The following is a 25,227-nucleotide window of genomic DNA, read 5'->3' on the forward strand; positions in this document are numbered from 1 at the left end:
TAGTAAAAGTTTACCAGTTCAACTGTTGTGAAAAATATTGTGAAATTTTGTGTATTGCTTTTTTTTTTTTTTTTTGTGAAAAATGTTATTTTGAGAATCTTTTCACAATAAATTCTAAATATTAAGTTGTTACTAGTTTTATGTTAAACCCACCACTGAATTTAAATTACTTTTTGCCCTACTAATAACAACCAGTAACAACTTGTCACTTAAGATTTATTGTGAAAAATGTTGTGGACGTAGCATTTTTCTCTCTTTTTTCTTGTTTTTTATTTGATAAAATGTTATTTTATTTATTGGATAATATTTTTGGGCTTAATGAATAAGTTTATAATATAAAAATTTACTTTATTGGCCAAAATTTGGGAGCCTTTTTCTACTTAGGGGCCTTAGGTGACCGCCTTGCTTTCATACTAGAGCCGGCCCTGGTTCTAACTCCTACCCTCCGTGTTTAATTGATATCCCTATTGTTGTCTAGGGGATTGATATGCGTATTTTTGACAAGCCGGAGAATATACTTAATTGAATTGAAAAAGGTTGTGTATTGGGTATATGCATTTTTATCACTTATAACAAGTGAGTTTTACATTATGAGTCCGCGTAATTGTAACAGAGATTATGCAAATGCCAAATGTGTGACATAATTATTGCCTCGTTGGGAGAGTGGCTTCAAATTAGCAGCCATGCCTTTGGTGAGTGGCATTATTATCAAGATGTGTAAGGGGAACATGCAAAACGAAACTTGGATTACTTAATTCTCAACTTGAAATACACTTAAACAAGAGTGGGACTCTATTTCAAGAATTATATAAAAATTGTTATATTCCTCGTTTCAGTTTCACTAATTCATAAATTTCCTTAACAGAACTGGGAGCAGAAATTATAGATAAATACAATACTGAAATCTGGTGGCATTGTTCTGTTTTTAAATTCATAAACTTACATACAAAATTATGTTTCAATAACACGTGCACCACTGAATCTTCGGACATCTTTTCAATTCTTGGCAATAGGAATATGGCTAAAATGAACAGCCATCTTTTCAATTCTAACAACAAGAATGATCGACTTTTTTTTTTTTTTTGTTTCGGGGATAGAATCCGTTCATTTAGGTGCAGAAGCTATATGTCAGGCTTTCAAATTTTCGTGTGGGAAGTGGAATAAAATGCCTCAGATTGCACTCAAAAGCAGCAGCCTCAGTTGGCAATAGATCTTTGCTAATGGAACTTATTTTCATACAGGTACATTATCACTAAAGATGGACAGAAAGATATCTGGAAGGATTTCAAATGGATACAGACTTGCTTCTGTTGCAGTCCTTGCGGAGATAAGAATGATCCAGTTTATATACACAGTACACACAAAGTTCACCTCCAGTTTATATACACAGTACAGACAAAGTTCCATCTAAACACTGGTTACTATGCACAATATTTGACAGGAAAGACTAAACCTCGGTAATGACAGCATTAAAATGATGCAACAATAATCTATATCCACAACATAAACACCAGTACTTTCTAATAGAGGTCGTCTGTTTGTGGAGGTCGGGCAGCACGGCGGAACCAGGTGTTGAATGCTGTTAACAAGTGAGGGCAATCATCAACATTTCGGGTTGAAAAGCTGAGGCATTGCTGCAACAGCTCCTGTGAATCGGACATGGGCAGCGTAGAGATTATTCTTAGGAATGTCTCTTCCAGTTCCAGGTACAGTGATTTGTTACTGGGCGACATAGGTGAGACATTGTCCTTGCAAACAATAAGAACAGGAAGCCACTCTTTCACAAGCTTCTTTCTAACCTGAAACATATGAGAACAAGAAAACATATGATTTTTAGTTTCAACTGATTCATCATTCCATCAAAGTGCTCACTTGCGGTTATAGCATTCAGTGTTATTTCAGTGGTGAAATAGGTGTATATGCTGAGTAGCATTAGAGATGTTCAGAATACATTAAGAACAATTTAAAAACCTATGTCTGAGAGGGATTACACGTCCACTACCCACCAAGGTTACAAAAAAGTCCTGTTATGATAATTCTGACCAAAAACTTGCAATAGTCAAGTTGAAGGCCAAGAGGGATATGGGCTTAATAGAGACAACCTTAAAGAAATGGCAAACAAAGATAAAACTTTCACATGTACTAAAACTAAGGAAACTAGGATTTTAGCACATTTTGGTGCTTAACTTGCTTCATTCCAAATCTTAACTATTTAGAAGTTAGATTTAGCTTCTTACTATCATTTTCTCCTTCAAAAACATGACACCGGATATGGGATTTGGAATCCAAATTAGTGAATAACAGAACTACTTCCCCAATTCATCAACTCTCCATGAAAACCGCCTTTCGATCAATGGTGACAAAGGAAACATCAAAGACATAATGGACATATCATGACAAAATAAGTCACCGAGCACTCCTCATATTGGGTGAGCCATTAACAGTAGGAGGCACAACAATGCCGATTTGACCAAGAATGAATAGAATACATTATACATCTAGTCTGGTACATACCACCACCTATCTTCTGGACAAATATACTTAGCCGATGTTCCACTCCTGTTTCCAACTGCTTATGTTTCCCCCAAATCTAAAAGAAACCCAGATCCAGCACCAACTACCTAGACCCAATAAACTATTTTAGAGAACAAAGCTGTTTTATGTCATCATTTTAAACAAATCAACGTTATTTTAACCTCAATCTTTGGCTTCACCGAATCATGTGTGACAGCCCAGATGGATAAAATCACGACAGTGTCAAAAATCCCCCTAAGTGCGTCCATATACTTAACCTATGACCCTACATTAGTCATGTATTGCCACCATTGCCAAAATTTGCAGAGACTACTACATCAATGCTTTAAAAACAAAATCCAAAATCACATATAACTCGATCGATCAACATACAAATCATGCCCGCCACGAATACCCATCACAAGTACAAACGCAGCTCAATCAACCAATACCATAATGTGTGCAATGTAGAGCTAATAAATTCACATATACTCAAATTCAAGTACATTTCATAATAATGATAACAATAAGTTAATAACCAAAGCAAGCAAATACCTGTTTAGTGGCCAAAATGATGCCGGCCGCGACAGCATTGGCGAGCTTAGAGGTGCACCTAAGCACAACAGCAGGCAAACCGGGGACAATATTCCGCCAAGCATCATCCCGAAACGCCCGTTGCAAATCGGCGGTGAACGAAGCCTGCTCGCTCCACGCCTTGACTGCGAAATACGCCACCCTCAACTCAATCATCCTCTCGATCAGCCAAAGCAAATGCTTCCCATTAGTCATAGCCTTGTGAAGATTCAGCCTCTGTATCGCCTCGGTCTCGTTGTGATCGCCTCTAAAATCGGGGCTCGAGTAGTCCTCGAGCGACTCCTTAACAACGCCGATACACTTCTCGAACTCGGCCTCGAGAACCCGCTTGGCGGACTCCCGAGACGAGTAGTCCCGAAGCAGCTTCGCCACGAAGGCCTTGACGAAGGCCATGTTCGGGTACGTGTTGATGGCGGACGAGACCAGAGAGTGCAGCATTTCTTCCGACGTGTCGGATTCGGTCGGGGCCGAGAGCCGAGAGAGGAGCTCTTGGCTCTCGTCCTGCTTCAAGAAAGGGACGATGCTCAGAACTCGCTGCTCCTCGGCCTCGGTCCACGGCACGGACTCGAGGTAAGTGACGCACGATTTGACGAGATCTTCGAAGAGGAGTTCGAGGGCGATTGGGAGGAGATCGAGAGCCGTGGAGACGGAATCGATTGAATTGGAGAGATCGGGAGTGTAGAGGAGTTCAAAGACGGTTATGTAAGATTGGAGGGAGGCAGGGGTCGGTGGGATGCCTAGATTGAGTTTTAACGGTTTTTGGGTTTGGGATTGGGTTTGCCAGCGGTCGGATAAGAGGGCGGAGAAGTATTTGGAGCGGTGGAGGACGTGGGAGTGGAGGTAGATCTGAGTCTGGATGCCATTTTCGTATATGCTGTTTTCGTTGGTGGAGGTGATGGGGGTGGGGGAGGAGTCGAAGGGGGAGAGTTCGAAGAAGAGGCGGATAGTTTTGTGGTGGTGGTGGTGGTGGGGGTTGTGGTGGTTATGGTGGAGGAGGTTGTGGAGGAGGAGGAGGAGGGGGTGGAGGTGGGGAGCACGCGCTGCCGTTTCTTGGAGGAACCGATTGTCATTTTTTGCCTTTTTGGTGAGGTGATTTGGGATTTTTCTTTTTCTTTGTTAGGGAGAGAGGGAGGGAGGGAGGGAAGAGGATAAGGATTTTGTAACGGGTTTTTATTTATATCGAGATTGTGGTAATGGAGGGATGCACGTGGAGTGGACAGGTGGGTAGTCGTGGGTCGTGACTCGCTTATAAAGGAAGCCTCCAGATATATGTATTTTAAATTTTTTTTTCTTATGGGTTAAAAAAAATAATGGATGCTTTTGTTTGATATTAAACTTAGAGAATGTGTGGACTTTTCAAACGGTATTCTTGGTGTTGTAAAGAAATTAATACTATTTAAATTTTCTTTTATATCAACCAAGCCTTAATCCTATTTCCAACTTTGTGAGACATTGATATTGGACTCAAAATTAGCTACTAATCAATTTTAATCAAACCTAACAATTAAATAAATTGCTAGGGTTGCTGCTACAATTGTTGGAGATTCAATAGTTGTTGCTGCAAGTGTTGGAGATTCAAGTTCAAAGTATGCAGGTCAAGAAAAAGAACAAACCTTAGACGATTTGAGAACATATAACTAGGCATTAACATTAATATGTTTTATGTAATCCACATACATTTGGTGGTGATAATTTTGGAACTTTAGGTGATATAGATTATGTACCCGCAAATAATTCTGTAATTTTTTTTTTGTCCTTAATATAATTTTACAGCTTTAGGTGATAATTCTCACCTATTTATCTTGAATAAAGCTGCATTTTTATAGATTGCATATTTAGGTGATATAAATAACTATGTTGCTACATCAATAGCATGGGAAACTCTTATGATACCTATTTTGTCAAACTTGAAAATATGTCATTGCAAAATTAAATACTTATTTTGTGAAAACTTGAGTAAGAAGGAATAAGGAGAAATGGAAGTGCCTAATTTTAAAATCTTGAGTAAGAAGGAATGAGGAGAAATGAAAGTGCCTAATTTTAAGGGATATAGATAAGTATCTAAAATTCAGGAGTGTTTAAATTAGTACCTTTACATATCTAACCTTATTATTTAATCTTTTTAAACATATGAATTTGAGGATATTTTGGTATACAAAATGATGAAACCCAAATAAAGAATCATGTTATTAGTAATATAGACTAGCCTCTGAGCACGCGCATGAGGCTCTTCTATTTTTTTAGTAAGGGTTAATTTAGAGCATTTATTATAATTTGGGATTACTACATTTTTCAATCACAAAAAAAAACCTAAGGGTGTGATTGAAAAATGTAGTAATCCTAAATTATAATAAATGCTCTAAATTAACTTTTACTCAAAAAATAGAAGAGCCTACGCGCGTGAGCGCATGCTTAGAGGTTACTTCTTCTTTAAGGGTATGATTGGATATCACTTATTTGACTGAAAACTGAAAACACTATAATAAAATAATTTTAAAACATGAATAGTAGCAAAATATTGTAGCAAATAATATGCCGTGAGTCTTCATTTGTTGGCTGAAACTACTACGGTGCCGTGGGTTTGAGTTTTAAAACGCAAAACACTACAAATGTGCTATGCAAACGCATGCTAAATCTTTAAGCAATATGTAAACGAGAGGAAGTGTCAGTTTAGTTAGCACCGCTAAATACCAAAATGTGGCTACATTGGTGAAGCCAAAACCATATTTTTTGGCTCCACAGTTACTTTTGACTGTGTATTGTAGCTCATATGTAAAAAAAAAAAATATATATATATATATATTATTGTGGGGGGAAAAGGGCCCAAGCCACCATAATGGGCCGAAAGCTCATAGGAAAGCTATTTTTGAGGCCGAGAAGGAGGAGATGGAAAAGGCAGGGCCCATCTGGGAGTGAGACCCTCAGAAGGAAGAGTTATTACCATCCGAAGAGGATATCTCCTATCCGAAGAGGTTGTAATCCTCTGATGCAAATATTATAAATCAATTGTGTGTGAAAGGCCAAAATAACCTTCCGAGGACTCCACCTAATCAAGATAAGCTCTGAGTATGTTGGGAAACGATAAGGATGGAGAAATATCTAAGGGAAAAGCTGCTACCACCGTATTTAATACACTGCAACAACTTTTCTGGCCGCATTTATGTGGAGAAGACCCCTGAACAGTGCATCCTAACCTACCGCCACTCATGCAGAGCTAAAAGAAGATGCTTGACGTGACGTGTACTCAAGCAAACTCGTGGATGAGGAACAAGTGGACGATGGAGATGAGGAGAAGGGTGGCTATATAAAGGAAGAAGGCTCCTAACAAAAAGGGGGAGGAACAAAAGAAAAAGAGGAAGAGAGAACTTGACTGTAACCCTAAGACCTTTGTTCATCAGATAAACAATAAGATAGTTCTTCGGATTTTCAGGTTTTACGTGTAAAGTCATGTTGGCTTGTGTTTAAAAGTGGTGATTCATTGTTGTCAATCCAATACTTAACTTAGCTCTTTCACCCATACTCTACAAATTTATTGTTTTGGGCTTGGGCCACAAATCCTAACCCTACAATTATTATTATTATTATTATTATTATTAAATTGTTGTGTTATTATTGCTTTTTAATATTAAAAAAATCTCTTTTGATTGTGTTCACACTACTTTTTAATGATTTATTATTATTATTTTAATTAAGTAGCTAAAAATATAGATCTATTGATGTTGAGTATAATGTAAAGTGGGAAGGTAAAATAGATAAAGTAACTTTTTGTAGAGTAATATTGCTAAATTTATGACTCCACTAATGTGGATGCTGCCGGTGGCCTTTTTTTTAATACTTAGGAGTTATTTGTTTCATTTTACAATATATTTCAATTGAAAATGTTTTTAAGATTTTTGTGTGTTTTGTAGTATTTTATAAAATATTTTCTATGCTTCTATGAAAAATAATGAAACATAAATCTACAATGCTAACTAGTCCACAATATCACAAAATCAACCACATAAATCATTTCACAATACTTACCTGCACAAAATCAAATCCCTTATCCCACACATCTACACTACTAGGTCATGGACTCATGAGTTGTTGGGTCGATACTCGATAGGATGATCACCAAGGGGATTGGGTGGGTCGATGGGTTGGCCATCAAAGGCAAGAGAGATAAAGGGGGTTGCAATGGGTCAGTTGGTTTGCGATGACAAGTGAGATGGGGATCTATTGTGAACTGCAAGTTTTAAATTGTTTTTAAGTCCCTTTAAGGCAGTAAAACAATTTACACTCCGCAAATAGTTGATTTTACAATCAATCGGTATCATTTTCAGTTTGGTCAACATTTTTAGATAAGTCATATAACAAAAATGGGAAACATATTTTAGCCAAAACAAACACGCTGAAAAATTTAAACTATAAGCCTAATGAATTTTTACCCTTTCAGATTAAATACACAATAATGATATTGAAGTTTGGGAGGAGATGGTAGGACTATAGACATGAGGCAACATAAAAAATATTATTATTATTGAACTATCACTTAAACTTTCAAGTTATCCACATCGCTTGTTGAAGTACAAAAACAAGATTTTTGGAGGACAAGTTACATAGCTCGTTACATAGATCACCAGACTAAAAACGTACGTCAATAATCATTTTATTGATCATGTAGTGGGTGATTTTTTTTATTTTCAAACCAACTTAGAGTTAAACTTTGTCCATAAATTATGCTTACTTTTAAGAATAACCGTAAGTCAAATACAAGCTTGACATACAAGAAGATTGCCTACAGCTTTTTGAAGGACTGTTTAACAATTAAGAGTCTTTCTCTTGGTTGCACGTAATTTAAAAAAACTAAGGAGCAGTGCTAGGGACACAAAAAATGTCATTACGTTTGCCACATAATGAGTTGCAAGTAATGAAAGTGTAGACTTATTATTTCACTTCATACAACTCGCCACGTAGTAAATTATGGTAAAAATTGTGAAATTTTTTGTATTCTTGGCATTTTTTTGAGACTAAGTTTTGCATGCAACAAGGATAGAGACCAACAACAGTTGCATTTTTTTTTATTTTAATAGGGACCAACCATAGTTGCATTATTAAGAGGTTAAAAATGGCCATGCATACTTTGTTGCGTGTACAAATCTTGTAGGGCCGGACAAATTGAAGTGCGTTAACATGACAAGTGAATAGGGATGGCTCATCAAATCAAAGTTCAAACCAGTGCTCATTACACTTTCACATCATGAAGTGGATAAGGTTAAGTGATTAATTTGGGTAAGTGCTGCTACTGCTAGTGCGTACAAGAAGACAATCTTCACTTGATTAGAGGGCTCCATTCCAATGCGGTGACAGATGCGCTCCATCTACCAAGGATAAGTGCTGCTTTAAAAAATTGTAAAATGAGGCGAATGGAGTCAATTGTGTTAAACATGTCCATTTCTAAGTTCTAGCACATGGCTGCTTGTCATTATATTACTTTAATTTTACAGCAAATTGGACCTACAAAAGAACTTTCCTGAATGGCTGAATCAAACGCCAATTTAAAAACTCAATTAATTGTTTAAGTGACAAGGTCGCTCTTTGTGCTCCTAGGGTTAGCTACGCTAATTACTACGATCTCTAGTAGAGCTTTTCTATCCCTGTCCCAGTACAGGTTTCCACATCCCCTATAGTGCTGCTAATACAATAGGGCTTTCATCTCTTACAATCCCCCTGATTGCCCCTATGGATTCTTTAGAAAGTTTATGGCAGAACCTATCCCTTTCAGATTTGGAGGAATCTAGAATTTCTTGTCCCAAAGATTCACTGAACCCCCAGTTTCTCTTGGCTGCAAAGTTCTTTACAAAATGGGTGGTTAACATCGATTCAGTTGTGCGAACTTTTAAGCCTTTTTGGAGAACACAGAACGATTTCAAGATTAAAGACATGGGTGATAACACACTCTTCTTTGATTTTGAGGATTAATATGATCTCCAACAGGTTGTAAAGCATGAGTTGTGGACATACGAAAAACATCTGGTCATCTTTGAAAGGGTTCAAAAGAATGTCCCTATTTCAGATCTCTGCTTTCAGTTTACATCCTTTTGGATCCAGATACATGATCTACTGATCCATTTCTTAACACCAGCAGTCAAGGAATATATTAGAAGATCGCTGGGGAAACTCCTCCACATGGCTGATTCTAAGGAGGAAGTTGGTAAGGGCAACTGTCTCTGAGTCAGGGTGTGAATTGACATCACAAAACCTCTTAGTCAAGTACAGAAGGTCTGGTCAGAGGGAGAGGCCATTGGATGGGCGGCACTTAGGTATGAACGTCTCCCTAACTTCTATTATTAGTGTGGTCATGTATCCCATGATGATTGGGATTGCAAGCGGTGGTTACAAAGCAAAGGTACTTTGACAAAATTGACCAAAATTATGGGGAATGGTTGAGGGCAGAGGTGGACCTGTCAACTCGCAAAACCTCTATCATTGTCTCCGGTGCGAAACCACACAAATTGGTGCCTCCCACAAAGGAATGTGATGACCTCGAGACTTAGCAGTTAGGGACGTTAGCAACAAAAGACAAAGGCATTGCCCATCTAGACCTAGTAACCCCTGACAAACCAACTACGGCCAACCAACGACCAGACAAGCCAGATTCGATAGACGAAAACGTTACTAATCATTTATTACTCCCGGATTTTCAGGAACCCGTAACGGTTACTGACAACGAATCGGGCACCAACTCCAGCATCAATCCAGGCACATTTACTACCTCTAAGAATGTAACGGCCATTTATGATTTTGAAAGTGGTACAGCGTGGGACTCGGGCATAATTAATCCTGTGATTAAAGTGGAACCCACAAACCAAACAAAACCCAAACCTCACCTCGGCCCATTAGTTGGGTTACCCACACTCCTAAAGCCCACATACATAACCCCTACTCCCAGACACACAAAACCAAATGGCCCAAAATCTACTTGGGTTTGCCTCATCAGGGAAATAAAAACCCAACAAGGTGAGATTATTGTGCATGATCCTGAATCACGAAGAGAACCCATTTGCCCTGAAGACTTTCATGCACCAAAGAGACAAACCCTCCAAAATGATGCTAAACAACAACGGCGGTTGCTCAACAGCTTAGCCGAGCCAATGAATTGCATAAACTGGAACTGCCAAGGCTTGGGGCAACCACGGTCAGTTCCTAAACTCATTGAATTGGTGAGAAAGCACTCTCCAACCATACTTTTCTCATAGAAACCAGAGCCAAAGAACCTTTCATCAAAAAACCTTAGAAATAAACTACATCTTGAAAACGTATTAATTGTCCCAACGATCAATTCGGGTGGTGGTCTTGCTTTGTTTTGGAAAAATGGAGTTGATCTTCCTGTGTTGGATTCCTCCCCTACCTATATTGATGTTGTAGTGAACCCAGGAGTGGATGATGCCTGGCAATTTACGGGTTTTAATGGAAACCCAGTGACGGCCAACCGGGAACATTCCTAGGCACTACTAAACACTATTACCTCAAAATGGAGTTACCTTAGCTCTGTGTGGAGATTTTGATGAGATAGTGAGGTTTGGAAAAAAAAAAAAAAGGAGGGGCAAGTCAAAGAGAACGACAAATGGTGGATTTCAAAGGTGCATTGGATTTTGTGGCTTCCTTGATTTGGGTTTTGTTGGCCCACCATTCACCTGGTGTAACAACTAATTTGATGGGGAAATTACTTGGATCCGGCTTGATAGAGGGGTGGCAACACCATCTTGGTCCCAACCCATCATTTACCTAGATCATTGTCCCCTTTGGATCAACTTAGACGATGAAAATGTCAGATTTTATAAACGTAATCACCCTTTCTGATTTGAAGTGGTATGGTTGAAGGATGAGCGCTATGAAGGGGTTATAAAAAATGTGTGGGAAAGTATTTCTTCTAGTAGTCCAATGGATCGATTAACTTGCTAAGTTGATGCATGCAAAACTCACTTACAAACTTGGAACCGGGTTTCCTTTGGTAACATTCGTAACTTGCTAAGCCAAAAAAAGAAACTATTGGCACATGTTGAAGCATGGTCCATGGCTGGAGGTAACCATGAGTTGGTTAAAAAGTTAAAAGGTGAGGTGTATGAATTAATGGTAAAAGAAGACATCCTATGGCAGCAATGTTCACGTGTGGAATGGCTTAAGTCAAGGGATTTTGACACGAGCTACTTCCATAGTCGTGCAACTTAGCGCAATAGAAGAAACTATATTTCCAAACTTGTTCTGGATGATGGTTTCTTAATTGAAGGGGGTCAGAAAATTGGGGAAGCTATGGTTGATTACTTCAGAAACATTTTCACCTTTGCTGCTCCATCAAAGGTCACGTCCCAAATGAATTCAGCTCTAACCCAGAAATACACAGCAGCAGAAGTTGAACATGCACTAACACATATGAAGCCTTTGTCAGTGCCCACCTTGACTGTCTCCAACCTTTTATAAATCCTTTTGGAACATAGTTAGACCAGATGTGGTTGAAGCCTTACTCTTTATCCTTAATACGAGTACCATACCAACAAACTTTAACCACACCTTCATTTCCCTCATTCCCAAAATAAAAAGCTCAAAAAAAGCAAAAGACTTCTGATAATGCATAGAAAATCAGTAGGCTGAATGCTCCGGGTGTCAATGATCTAGTAGTTACTTGAAAGGCTTGTAAAGAAAACACACAATCAAATGTGACCGGTGTGGACCGGCCAAGAACCCTTCGATGATTAAGTTAGTTTCTCTCTCAAATTCTAGAGTTCCAACTTTTTGGGAAATGTTTCAGACTTAGCTTTTCTTGTCGTGAATGAGTGTTTATATAGTGCACACTAGAAGCGATTACTTGTTTAGTAACTTCCCTTATCATTGAGGAGGTCGAAGGATTCGAGGTTAACTTCCACAACCGCCATGGAAGTTAGATTATTTGATCTTATTTTTCATAACCATTTTTGGAAGTATTTAGTAAGAACTTGTAACAATGAACTTCAATTTTTACTTATGCTTTGGAATAGAAACATATGGTTCACTTCATTAACTTGTGTAGAGGAACATGCTTAGAATCCTCGTCTGGGGGTCGTCTAAGTATCTTTGTTGATGGACGACCTTTTTATAGATGACTGTTCTATAAAGTGCCCATTCTTCCACGGACGACCATGATGGACGAAGGTAGGCAGGGGGCCCAATCCCAGCCTCGTCCAGCCGTTGGTGACAAAAGAAAAAGTTTATCTAAAACAATTGACTTGGAAAACCTTCCAAGTCGTTGTAAGGAGAAGAGAGCTAGGCACAGGTCATCCAAATCTAAAGTGTAGGAATGGCAACGGGTCAGGTTCGGGCTGGGTTTTTCCATATTCGGACCCGACCCGCGGGGCAAAACCAGTGGCACGGACTCTGCCCGTTTAGAATACCGGGTTTTTTTTCGGGGCCCGGACCCGCTCCAGCTGGGCCCCGCAAGCCCCATTTAGGAATTGGGCCCAATTCGTGGCCTAACCAAAAAAAAAAAAAAAAATTTAAGCCTTGATTTTTTTTCCTCAGTTGATCCCACATAGTCTTTTTCCTGTTTCAGGCACTCAGAATACCGACATGGTCATTAAAATAATATTAAAAATGCATCATCTACAACCAATTAATTTTTTTTAATTTATCAATTTTAACAAATTTAAAAAAATATAAAACAAAATTAAAATCCAAAAAATACATCAATTTAGAGCTGTGTTCATCTTTAACAGAACACTTAAGAACTCAAACCCAGATCTTAAATATAAGAACACATGCCCAGATTTTCTTGCATTTTTTTGCTCTTTCTTGTCAACCAAACACAAAAACACAAGCATAAACTGATCTCTAGCAAAAACACAAATACAAGTCCAGCAACAGATCTTCTCAAATTTTCTCAAACCACAAAACCTAGATTTTCTCAAATCATAAAACCCAGATACAAAATCACAACTCAAACCCAAATTTTCTCATCTTTACGAGAAACCAACACAAAATCAACTTAAACCAAACACAAATCGATCTCCAGCAAGAACACAAACATAAATTTCAAACCTATAAAACAAACCTATAAATTTCAGAACTAGAAAAATTCAAAACAAACAAAGACCATTGAAGCAAAATCCCTTCAAAAGCAACTGATCCTTTCAACATAAGACGAGTGAGGGAGGGTCGACCCTCCCTCTCGGACTAAGCTGAAGGAGAGGCCGAAAGGGAGGGTGGACTGAGGTTCGTGAGGAAGTGGAGGTGGGCGAAGTCAGGGGAGAAAGTGCCGGAGAGGTTGAGGCCGGAGAGGTCAAGAGATGTCACGTGGCGGTGAGTGGTGTCGCTGCACGTGATACCAGTCCATGTGCAGTGGTTCGTGGTGGCGTTCCATGATGAAAGGGCTGATTGTGGGTCGTCTATGAGGGACTTTGCCGAGAGAAGTGCTTTGTATTCTAGGATATGGGCTAAGTGAGTTATGTGGAGGGAGGGAGGAGTGTGGGAGTGGGTTGTAGCGGCTGCTGAAGAGTGAAGAGTGAGCTGAAGAAATGAGGGATTAGTTAGGGTTAGATTATAGGTATATATATATATATATATATATATATATATATATATATACATATAGGGTATACCGGGTTTTTATCGGGCCGGGTTTTGGGTCGGGTTTCGGGTTTTTTTAATAAAACCTGGACTCGCTTCGGTTTTTTTTTTAAACCCATACCCGACCCTATTCCTAATTGGACCGGGTAAAATCCGGCCCATTAGGGTCGGGCCGGGCCGGGTACTCGCCGGTCAAACAAAAATTGTTATCCCTACTAAAGTGGTCAAGCCTAGCGTTCCAAGACCTCAAGACCTACCTCATTACAACTCCTCTGTTAAGCCCATCCGTACTTGGTGAAGAATTATATTTGTATTTGGTAGTGTCCCCACATGCAGTAAGCTCAACATTGATCAGGGAAGAAGGAAAGGTACAGAAGCCAATCTACTATACAAGCCGAGCACTAAGAGGGACGAAAGGACAATATCCTATAATGGAAAAACTAGCATTTGCTTTGGTTATAGCTTCAAAGAAGTTAAGGCATTATTTTCAAGCTCATGTCATCAATGTCTTGACAGATCATCCATTAAAGAAGGCAATGAATAACTTAGAGGTCGCAGGATGACTAGTCCAATGGGCTATAGAACTTAGTGAGTTCAATGTCAGGAACCAACCAAGAAGTGCGATAAAAGTACAAGTGTTGGCAAATTTCATTGCAGAGTTCACTCCAAGTCTTGCAGAGTTCACTCCAAGTCTAGCAGAGTGAGACGAGCTGGACATAGCTCAGAGATGGGTTGTCCATGTGGATGAGTCATCTACACTACATACAAGAGGGACAAAAGTTGTTTTGCAGTCCCCAAAAGGAGACGAGTTGAAGCATAAAGTTCACTTGCAATATTCAGCAACCAATAATGAAGTAGAGTATGAAGCTCTTCTTAAGGGGCTAGAGTTGGCAAAGTCCTTGGGGGCAGAATCACTACTTGTCCATGGAGACTCTCAACTGGTTATAGGTCAAGTGAATGGAAAGTATGAAGCAAAGGAAGAGCGGATGAAGAAGTAACTTAATAAGGTAAGACGCCTTGTGAAAAGATTTAAAGAAGCTAGTTTCATTCAAGTCTTAAGAGAAGAAAACATGAAAGCAGACCCCTTAGCGAAGGAAGCCTCAGTGAATGACTCAATGGACGAGTTGGATGAAATTCAGTATATGTCAAGCATAGATTTTCCAGAAGTACAGCAGATAGAAGAAGAAAAAAATTGGATGACCCTAATAGTGGCTTACTTAAAAGATGGAAGGCTTCTAGAAGGGAGAGACAAAGCTAGAAAGTTGAGAATTAGATCAGCTAGATACGTCCTTATAGACGAGGTGCTGTATAAAAGAGGCTTTTCTCAGCCTTATCTAAGATGCTTGGCCCCAGACGAGGCAAACTATGTGTTGAGAGAAATTCATGAAGGGGCATGTGGGAACCACTCAGGAGCAAGGGCACTGGTCCATAAAGTCGTCTATGCAGGTTATTATTGGCCAACCATTCAAGTAGACACAAAAGCTTACGACAAGGTATGTGATCAATGTCAACGCTTCAGTAATATCCCCAGGCAGCCGTCAGAGTATCTTACCCCAATGACGGCCCTATGGCCCTTTACACAATAGGGGTTAGATATCTTAGGTCATTTTCCACTAAGAACCAGACAAATGAAATTTTTAGTGGTAGGGATTGACTACTTCACTAAGTGGGTGGAAGCAAAACTCTTAGCAAAGATCACATAACAAAATGTTAAGAATTTCGTTTGGAAGAACATTATATGCAGGTTTGGAGTGCCCAGGGTGTTAGTATCAAACAATGGACGACAATTTGATAACACACTTTTTAGGGACTTCTGCAAACACTTTGGAATTCAAAAATGGTCAAGTAGAAGTAGTAAACCGATCCTTGTTGAAAATTATCAAGACTAGGCTTGAGGGGGCAAAGGGAGTATGGCCAGACGAGCTTCCAGGTGTTCTATAGGCCTATAGGACGATGGTGAGAACCCCCACAAGGGAAACTCCTTTCAAGCTAGCCTATGGAAGTGAAGCAGCAATACCTACAGAAGTACATATAGCCAATCACAGGGTAATGAAGTATTAAGACAAGGATAACGAAGAGCAACTTTGCCTTAATCTTAATCTAATAGACGAGGTAAGGATGGACGCAAAGCAAAGAACAGCAAGATATAAAAATCTCATTGCCAAACAATATGATGCAATAGTAAAACCCAGGCGTTTCAACATAGGAGACCTCGTCTTGAAAAAGGTCTCTTTGGCAACCAGAAATCCGATTCATGGGAAATTGGAACCTAATTGGGAAGGACCCTACAAGGTTATCAATTGCAAAAGACAAGTGTCATACTACTTGGGGACCCTGGACGGGAGAAAGTTTGAGCATCCTTGGAATGTTAAGCCCTTAAGAAGTTATTACCAATAAGACATCAACCTGGACGAGAGTTCTCTTGGACGAGCCAAAGTTTGTTGTTTTTTATTGCTTGCATAGGTGTGTTAGTATTATATATTATGTTTTAACTCCTTAATGGTGTATTAGTTTTCGAACTATGTGCTACGAACTATGGACGAAGTCATGAACTTAGGCCATATTTGTTTATATTTTTAATCCCCTAAAGGCACTAGCTTGTGGACGATGTTTATGTTATGTATATATAGTTTGGATTCCCAATGTATGTAATGTTGTGTGAATTCCCAATTTTCATGCTATATTCATTCAAACTGATCCACAAAAAGGCTAAAAGCCCAAGACGAGTAAATTCTCTGAACGTAGAGATGTAACGTCTATAAGCTTTCCTTAAAATAAGGATAAAGTAAAGAAAAATGAACCTAAGGAATATTCGTCTGATCAATGGTCAAGATAAAGCCCAAGGTATATTTGTCTAACCAATGGACGAGAAAAAATGTGGATACAAAAAGTGTTTATAGTCCATGGATGAATTTGACCAGCCATAGTCCAGTCTTTGGACAAGTATAAGCTGGCAAAGTCTTGAGAAAAGATGAGCAAAGGAACGTCCAGCTCTTGGGTGAGGGATGATACAAGCTAAATCAAATTTATGGACAAATGAAGCCTAACAAAAGAAATATCATCCATAGACGAGTTATACTTGTAAAAATTTTAAAGAATGGTAAAGGATGTTGAACATGAGCAAATCCTTGCCATAGACGAGCCTTGGTTGAAACCAATATAATGGATGCAACAAATATTCGTCCATACAACATGTTTAATAGCAAAAGAAAAGGTGATAGAAGCAAACATTCATTCATCAATTTAAAAAAGGGTTGGACGGCCATTGTCAAAAAAAAAAAAAAAAAAACCCTTAAGGTAAAGCTTAAAAAAGCAAATTGTATGAGAGCTCATCCAAAAAAACTATGGAAGACTTAAATGTACTTGAATAACTTTGAATGGTCCAAAACAAAGGACCAAATGAAAAGAAAAGAAAAGAAAAAAATACAAGGATAAACTAAATATCAAGATTTCGTCTTTATGAAGGAGGGGTGTCAACATTGGGGTCGTCCTGAGTTGGCTGGGTATTGGCATCGTCTTCTATATTGATATCTTCTAAGCTCGTCTAGCGGAGGGAGCTTGTAGCAGCACCACCAAGGTTGAGTTTAATGGAGCTAAAGTCAACCTCAGGGAAGTTTTCCATAGCGTCCATCCTGAAATCCTCAAAGTCGATTGCGTAGTTGGTGTCCATCAAGTCAGTGAATTGATTGGATGCCTTTAACTCCACAACTACATCTCCCTTTGCTTTATTAAGAAGGGTACTCAACTCGTCATTCCTCTTTTAGAGGTGATTAAGACGAGTATCCTTCTCAACAGCATCGGTCCTCAGCTCCTCAATCAAGTTTTGCAGCTCCTTGGCATCGTCTTTGGCCTTAGCCGCCACCTTAGCCCACCTCTTGCACTCATCTTTGATTTCCTGGATCCTTGTCTCTAGCAGAATCCTCGTCTCTAGCAGAATCCTTATCTTTTTTGTCTTCGTTGCCTGCCTGGACGCGACGATGAACTTAGACATTGCCTATACAAATAAGAATTTTGTTAGACAAAATACATGTCTATATTATTGATAGGACGAGATAAAAAAGTTTACATACCTTAAAAAGGTCATGACCACCAGAGTGCTTGAACTCCTTCAAAAACATGTCATAGCGTATTGCCATGTCCTGGTCGGTCACAACCTTCTCGAATCTTTCCCAAGCCAGGTCTTCATTTTCAATGAGATTTTGAGGAACTCGTTGAGAAGGTTGAGACGAGGCAAGCACCTTGGCTGTGTATGGAGTATCCATAGACGGAGGATCTCTAGGCTCGAATTCAACGTCATGAATTTGGACAGAGGGCTGCTGGGTAGGAAGGACAGGAAGGCTGGGCTTGACCACTTTAGGCTTGAACGACCTGTGCTTAGCCCTCTTCTCCTTATGACGACTTGGAAGGTTTTCCAAGTCAATTGTTTGAGATAAGTTTTTTCTTTTGTCACCAACGGCTGGACGAGGCTGGGACTGGGCCCCCTGCCTAACTGCCTCGTCCACCACTTTCTTGCCTTTATTTTCTTTCATGGTTGCCATTCCTGGAAAAAAGGACGTTAATCACTCAAGAAGTGAATAATAAAAAATTAAAAATTAAAAAAAAAAAGGGGGAGGAAAATGAGGAGATAAGACTTATGTCTATGGACAGTAAGCTCGTAAGCAATAGCTTTTGTAGACGGCTTAAGATCTAACCCTTAGGTGGCAAGACGTTGAAGACTTATCAAAGAATGAAAAGTCCTATCAGTGTATAGCGGAGCCTTTTGGACTCGTTCAAGATAAAACCTGCTCAAATGTGGTCATCTAACACCTGCAAAATAAATAAATAAATAGATAAATAGATAGAAAAGAGCAGAACAAAGAGTTGTTGGACGATTACAAACAAGAATAAATGTAATAAGTAATAAAATGATAAACAATCATGAGCGTACCTTCAGGATGAAGGTTCCCTAACTTTCCTGTATAAGGGGCAAATGGATCCCTGTCAACCTTAACAGGGTGTCCAACCCAAAAACCATAGACAAAAAAGAACTCTGTCTTCCAGTTCCTATCTAAGGTGACTAGGGATTTTATTAGCCTATAATCTTCCCTCTGATTGTGAATTGATAGAAGCCAAGGGATTGGTTAATCTCGGAGGGCTTGTAGCAATAGAGGAACTCGTCCACAGTAAGAGGACGATCTCCCTCAAATACCTCCCTCCACAAAACTTGCATAGAGACGATTAGCCTCCATGCATTGGGATTAAACTAGCATATACCTAAACCTAACTTGGTGAGCAACTCCTTGGCAAAGGCATTAAGGGGCAACCTTAAACCCCTTATAAATACCTACGCCAAAACGGGGTTGACAACACCACTCCCTATGTATAGCTAACTTAGGGTGTAGGTCATCAAGAATTTGGTACCAAGTCCTACAAGATTCTAACCTTTTCTTGTCCGTCTTAGAAGCAACTCCTATGGCACAACTATAAACTATCTCAACCTTGTCTTGAACAGTAGACGAAGGAGCACTTGATGTACCAGCCCTAGACCCGGACGCTGCCCTCGTCCTAAGTTCCTCCTCGAAGACCTCTAAAGGAACCCCAAGAACACTAGATGTGTACTTGTCTGTGGTGTTCCCCCCCACTGCTACTTTGCTACCACTACTACTATCACTAGAACCACTAAAACTAGTAGGATCGTGATATTCTTCTATAGCCTTATCAATGCTATAGCTAGACGAGGAAAGGGCAATTTTGAAGAAAAGTTAAAACCTAAGGACAAGGATAAAGAAAATACCTGGATCTAAACGAAGGGAGACTATAGACGCAGAAGGACTTCTAGATGAGGCGCTAAGACGACAAATGTCAAAGAAGAAAATTTTTGAAATGTAAAGTGTAGAGGAGGAATTAAACTATTTATAGGCAGTGGACTTTGGCATTTGAAACAATATGACCAACCAAAAGGTGACACGTGGCATGCTCCTCGAAAAAATGAATCGATGCGACCAGTCACCAATAAGATCGTTACACGTAACACACTTAACCACTGATATAAAGGCATACATCCAAAGAATAACATTAAGCTATACATTTCCCTGGACGACCCCTGGACAATGGGGCAATTGATGTTGTACTATGAAATAAGCCAACTCCAAGCTCATCCATAATGGTTGTTCGTGGAAGAATGGGCACTTTATAGAACAATCGTCTTTGAAAAGGTCGTCTATCAACAAAGATGCTTGGACGACCCCCAGACGAGGATTCTAAGCATGTTCCTCTACACAAGTTAATGAAGTGAACCACATGTTTCTGTCTCGAAGCATAAGTAAAAATTGAAGTTCATTGTTACAAGTTCTTACTAAATACTACCAAAAACGGTTATGGAAAATAAGATTAAATAATCTAACTTCCATGGCGGTTGTGGAAGTTAACCCCGAATCCTTCGACCTCCTCAAAGATAGGGGAAGTTACTAAACAAGTAACCGCTTCTAGTGTGCACTATATAAACACTCATTCACGACAAGAAAAGGTTAGTCTGAAACATTTCCCAAAAAGTTGGAACTCCAGAATTTGAGAGAGAAACTAACTTAATCATCGGAGGGTTTTTGGCTGGTCCACACTGGTCACCTTTGATTGTGTGTTTTCTTTACAGGCCTTTCAAGTGACTACTAGATCATTGACACCCGGAGCATTCAACCTACTGATTTCTTGTGCATCATCAACTTCTGCCCTATAAGCCTGTGCAACATGCTTTATAAAATTATAGCAAAAACCATTGTCAACTGTTTCAAAAAACTCTTGCCAAAATTAGTCTCTGAAACACAAAGTGCATTAATGTCAAACTGCCTCATCTTAGATAACATCCTAGCAGCCTTTGAAACAATACACTACCTCAAATCCAAAAGTAGGGGAAAATCTGGGTTCGTGGTGTTAAAACTTGATATGAGTAAGGCGTATGATAGGGTCGAATGGATTTTTCTAGAAAAAATCATGGAAAAATTGGGGTTTGATGGAACATAGATCTCTTCATAAGCTCTTGTATTTGTTCGGTTTCTTTCTCTGTCACGATTAATGGAGAACCGCATGGTCACTTCCACCCTCAAAGAGGTCTCCGCCAAGGAGACCCTTTATCACCTTACTTGTTTCTTTTGTGTGCAAAAGGTCTCCATTCTTTGATACAATAAGATGAAAACTCAGGCACGCTCAATGGAGTGTCTCTATGTAGTTCTAGCCCCAAGGTATCACACCTGTTCTTTGCGGACGATAGTTTGCTTTTTGCAAGAGCAAATCTCACTGATTGTATCACTATTATGGATATCTTAGCCACATACGAACTTGCTTCAGGTCAGCAAATCAACTGAGATAAAACACAGCTGTTTTTCAGTTCCAACACACCTCAGTCTATTCAGGAAAATATCAAAGCTTTGCTTGGTGTCTCGGCCACTTCCCATTATGAAAAATACTTGGGTCTCCCATATTTTATCAGAAGAGCAAAAAAAAAGTTTCATCTATATCCGTGAATGAATATGGCACAAAATTCAGGGTTGGAAAGAGAAATTATTGTCGAAAGTGGGGTGAGAGGTCTTGATTAAGGCTATTTTGCAAGCTATGCTCACCTTCACCATGGGGTGCTTTAAACCACCAAAGAGTTTATATAAGGACATTGAATCTCTTATTCAGAAGTTTTGGTTGGGATACAAGGGAGATAACAAAAAAAAAAATCATTGGGTTGGGTGGAATATACTTTGTCATCCTAAATGCCAAGGTGGACTGGGTTTTACTTTTAAGGACATCGAAAACTTCAATTTGGCTTTATTGGGTAAACAGGTGCGGCGCCTATTACACAACATAAACTCGCTCTTCTACAAGGTATTTAAGACAAAATACTTTCCAAGTTGCTCTGTGTTGGGTGACAGTGTAAGGCAGAAAGGTTCCTTTGCATGGCAGAGTGTCTTGAAAGCAAGAGAAGTGGTCGGGCTAGGTGTGGCTTGGAGGATTGGTGATGGGAGAAGGTTTGAATTAGGGGTAATAAGTGGCTTCTAAGTCAGCAAACAAGTCAAGTTTTGTCTCCCCAGAAACACTTCCCAAGTAATTCTCGGGTCTGCGCCCTCATTGATGGGGATAACCCAAGCTGGATTGTTAATTGGGTACAGGAAGAATTTCTCCCTTCTAAAGCTAAAGCCATTAAGCACCCGCTCCACTGAGGACACCCTCATGTGGCAAGGAACAAAAAACGATACCTATTCCATAAAGAGTGCCTATCGTCTACTTGCAAAAACTTCAGCTGCTGCAAAAACCAGGTTCATCAAATCCTTAGGCTCATAAAGCTTTTTGGCAGAAACTTTGGAACCTTGATGTCCCAAACGCAAGGTTAGACATTTCATGTGGAGAGCTTGCAATGAGTCTTTGCCAACAAAAATGAATTTATTCAAAAGGAAAGTCACTGCTAATCCCACTTGTGACCGATGCCATTGTGAAAAGGAAGATACGATACATGCTTTGTGGGGTTGCATTAGTCTCAAGGAAATTTGGTGGGAAGGAAAAACCTGCAAAATCCACCTGCATGACAGTTTTGCAAATTTTAGGTACCTTTTTCAAGGTTTTGTCCTTTACAAAAGACCAATGCTGGCTGAGACCTTTGCGGTTCTAGCTTGGAGCATCTGGTTTAACCGAATCGCTAAAAGAATGGGCAAGAGCTTCTTGCTAAACCACAAGATTTACGTAGATGCAATCGAGCGACTACGCGAGTTCCAAATGGCTCAGGTGCAATACTCGACTCTCCCTCTTTCCTCGAGCACTCACCCTCCTCACTGACACCCCCCACAAGTCTCACATACAAACTGAACTTTGATGGGGCTATTTTTTAGGATGTTCAAATGGCAAGTATTAGGATTGTGATCTACAACTCTAAGGTTAGGTTGCACGGACACGCCATTTTTGGCGTCGTATCGGTGTCGCAACACCGGAACGGGTACGACTCGCCGGATTCCGGTGTCCGGCAAGTGTCCTCTTTTTTTTTTTTCGTTTCTCCGACAGGCGCCGATGCGGTTCCGATGCGTCCGACACGCCAGCAGTGAAGAAAAAAAAAATAGAAAATCATAGATTGAAGAGAAAAATTCGGCCAAAATCACGCATTTTGGGCTTCTTTCCATCTTAAAAAATAAAAAGAAAAATCACTGCCACTAGATCTTCTATAGAGGAGATGAAAAAGAAAGGAAAAAAAACAAAGAAAAAAAAGAACGAGATGAAGGCATGAAGCAGAGCCGGTGTGAGAGAGAAAATACAGAAGAAGAAGAAGAGAAAAAAGATGAGAAAAGAGACTGAAGAACCTGAGCCACTGAAGATTGAAGAGACGTGGGAAGTGGGAACGTTGGAAATGAGAAAAAAAAGAAAAGGTGGGCAGGTGAGAGGAGAAGTAAATAGTGTAGGCCATGTGAGTGGGTTGGGAAATGGGAAAAGTTAGTGGAAGGAAACTTTTGTCCAATTTGTTTCTTTTATTTACAAAAAGACCATTACTAATTATATTTTAATAATAATTAGAATAATCTATTTACTTTATTTTATAGGAAAAATTATATGCTTACTTTATTTGAGTTTTTTGTATTTTTTTTTTTATAAGATTGTTAATTGGGTACAGGAAGAATTTCTCCCTTCTAAAGCTAAAGCCATTAAGCACCCGCTCCACTGAGGACACCCTCATGTGGCAAGGAACAAAAAACGATACCTATTCCATAAAGAGTGCCTATCGTCTACTTGCAAAAACTTCAGCTGCTGCAAAAACCAGGTTCATCAAATCCTTGGCTCATAAAGCTTTTTGGCAGAAACTTTGGAACCTTGATGTCCCAAACGCAAGGTTAGACATTTCATGTGGAGAGCTTGCAATGAGTCTTTGCCAACAAAAATGAATTCATTCAAAAGGAAAGTCACTGCTAATCCCACTTGTGACCGATGCCATTGTGAAAAGGAAGATACGATACATGCTTTGTGGGGTTGCATTAGTCTCAAGGAAATTTGGTGGGAAGGAAAAACCTGCAAAATCCACCTGCATGACAGTTTTGCAAATTTTAGGTACCTTTTTCAAGGTTTTGTCCTTTACAAAAGACCAATGCTGGCTGAGACCTTTGCGGTTCTAGCTTGGAGCATCTGGTTTAACCGAATCGCTAAAAGAATGGGCAAGAGCTTCTTGCTAAACCACAAGATTTACGTAGATGCAATCGAGCGACTACGCGAGTTCCAAATGGCTCAGGTGCAATACTCGACTCTCCCTTTTTCCTCGAGCACTCACCCTCCTCACTGACACCCCCCACAAGTCTCACATACAAACTGAACTTTGATGGGGCTATTTTTTAGGATGTTTAAATGGCAGGTATTAGGATTGTGATCTACAACTCTACCTTCTAAGGGTGAAGTGATAGCTGCTCTCTCTAAAAAAATCTCTCTGCCCCCTACTGTAGAAGATATAGAAGCTTTGGCTTGCCGAAAAGCCATGTCCTTTGCACATGAGGTAGGATTACGAGGCGTGGTGATCGAAGGGGACTCTGAAACTATCATCCAACACTTCAGCTCTGAATCAGATTGTCTGGCATCTTTTGGCAATATAGTGGAGGACTCAAAGTGTGCTACTCTAAATTTCCATTCACGTTCTTTTTCTCATGTAAAATGCAATGGCAATGCCGTTGTTGATAAGTTAGCCAAATTGGTAAATCATTCTATTACCCCTCAAATCTGGCTAGAGGACATCCATAGTGATGCTACCTACCTTGTTTGTGTTAACAAAAGTTTTTATTGAAGTAATAATATTCCTTTCCGATTTCTCAAAAAAAAAATGCCAATTTAACTAGGCAAGCCCAAATTAAGCTCGAGTCAAGTGAAGGCCCAAAACTCCTTCCTTCCTATTTAGGCCTTCCATGCCACTAAGGGATAGTAACATTGCATTCTAACCAGCCCATTGTAATCGGCTAGTTTCCACCATAAAAATGTATCCCCATGGTCATTCAAGTATTCCTCTTTAGTCTTAAAAAGAGTCCACTTATTATGAATTCCCCCAAACCATCACTCAGAAGTAGACATGGCAAAACGGGTCAGACCCGTTTGACCCGACCCGTTTGATCCGCGACCCGTTTGACCAGCAACCCATTTGACCCGTTTAAAAATGACCCGTTTTAACTCGTGACCCGTTTTGACCCGCGACCCGATTGACCCGACCCGAACCCGACCCGACCCGCCCATTTTTCCACGTTTACCAACGTTGAGTAGATTGAGATTGAGGTGTAATTCTTATAAGATATTTACTTATTCTTCTTCACTTAATATGTTATGTACTCCATTATAGTTTGTCATTCTTTACTTGCCACCTTCATTTTCTCTTCCTACTTTAAACATATCAAAAATTATACCAAGATTAGCTTCTAGAAAGCTGGAATAAGAGTTGCACCAAATTTAGGTATCAAGTGTTTAGTGGTAATTGGTAAGTGGTAATAGTATCACCAATGAAAATCTAATCACAGTTAAGGAACTTAGAAACAATTGACAAATTGCATCTATTTCCAAAAAAAAAAAAAAAAA

The 25,227-nt window shown here is 39.5% G+C and overlaps 1 protein-coding gene across 1 annotated transcript; it reads right to left on the reverse strand.

Annotated features, from left to right (window-relative positions):
* Positions 1-1,281: 1,281 nt before the first annotated feature.
* On the reverse strand, positions 1,282-14,404 carry LOC111998029 (BTB/POZ domain-containing protein At3g05675-like). The gene is made up of 3 exons (XM_065770754.1): positions 14,320-14,404; positions 3,070-4,148; positions 1,282-1,799 (listed from the first exon to the last, which is right to left on the reverse strand). The coding sequence occupies exons 1-3, from the start codon at positions 14,402-14,404 to the stop codon at positions 1,521-1,523; spliced, it is 1,443 nt and encodes a 480-aa protein (XP_065626826.1). The 3' UTR covers positions 1,282-1,520.
* Positions 14,405-25,227: the final 10,823 nt, after the last annotated feature.

Source organism: Quercus suber, unplaced genomic scaffold (assembly GCF_002906115.3).
Source record: "Quercus suber isolate HL8 unplaced genomic scaffold, Cork oak 2.0 scaffold_35, whole genome shotgun sequence".
In the NCBI taxonomy this organism is placed as follows: domain Eukaryota; kingdom Viridiplantae; phylum Streptophyta; class Magnoliopsida; order Fagales; family Fagaceae; genus Quercus; species Quercus suber.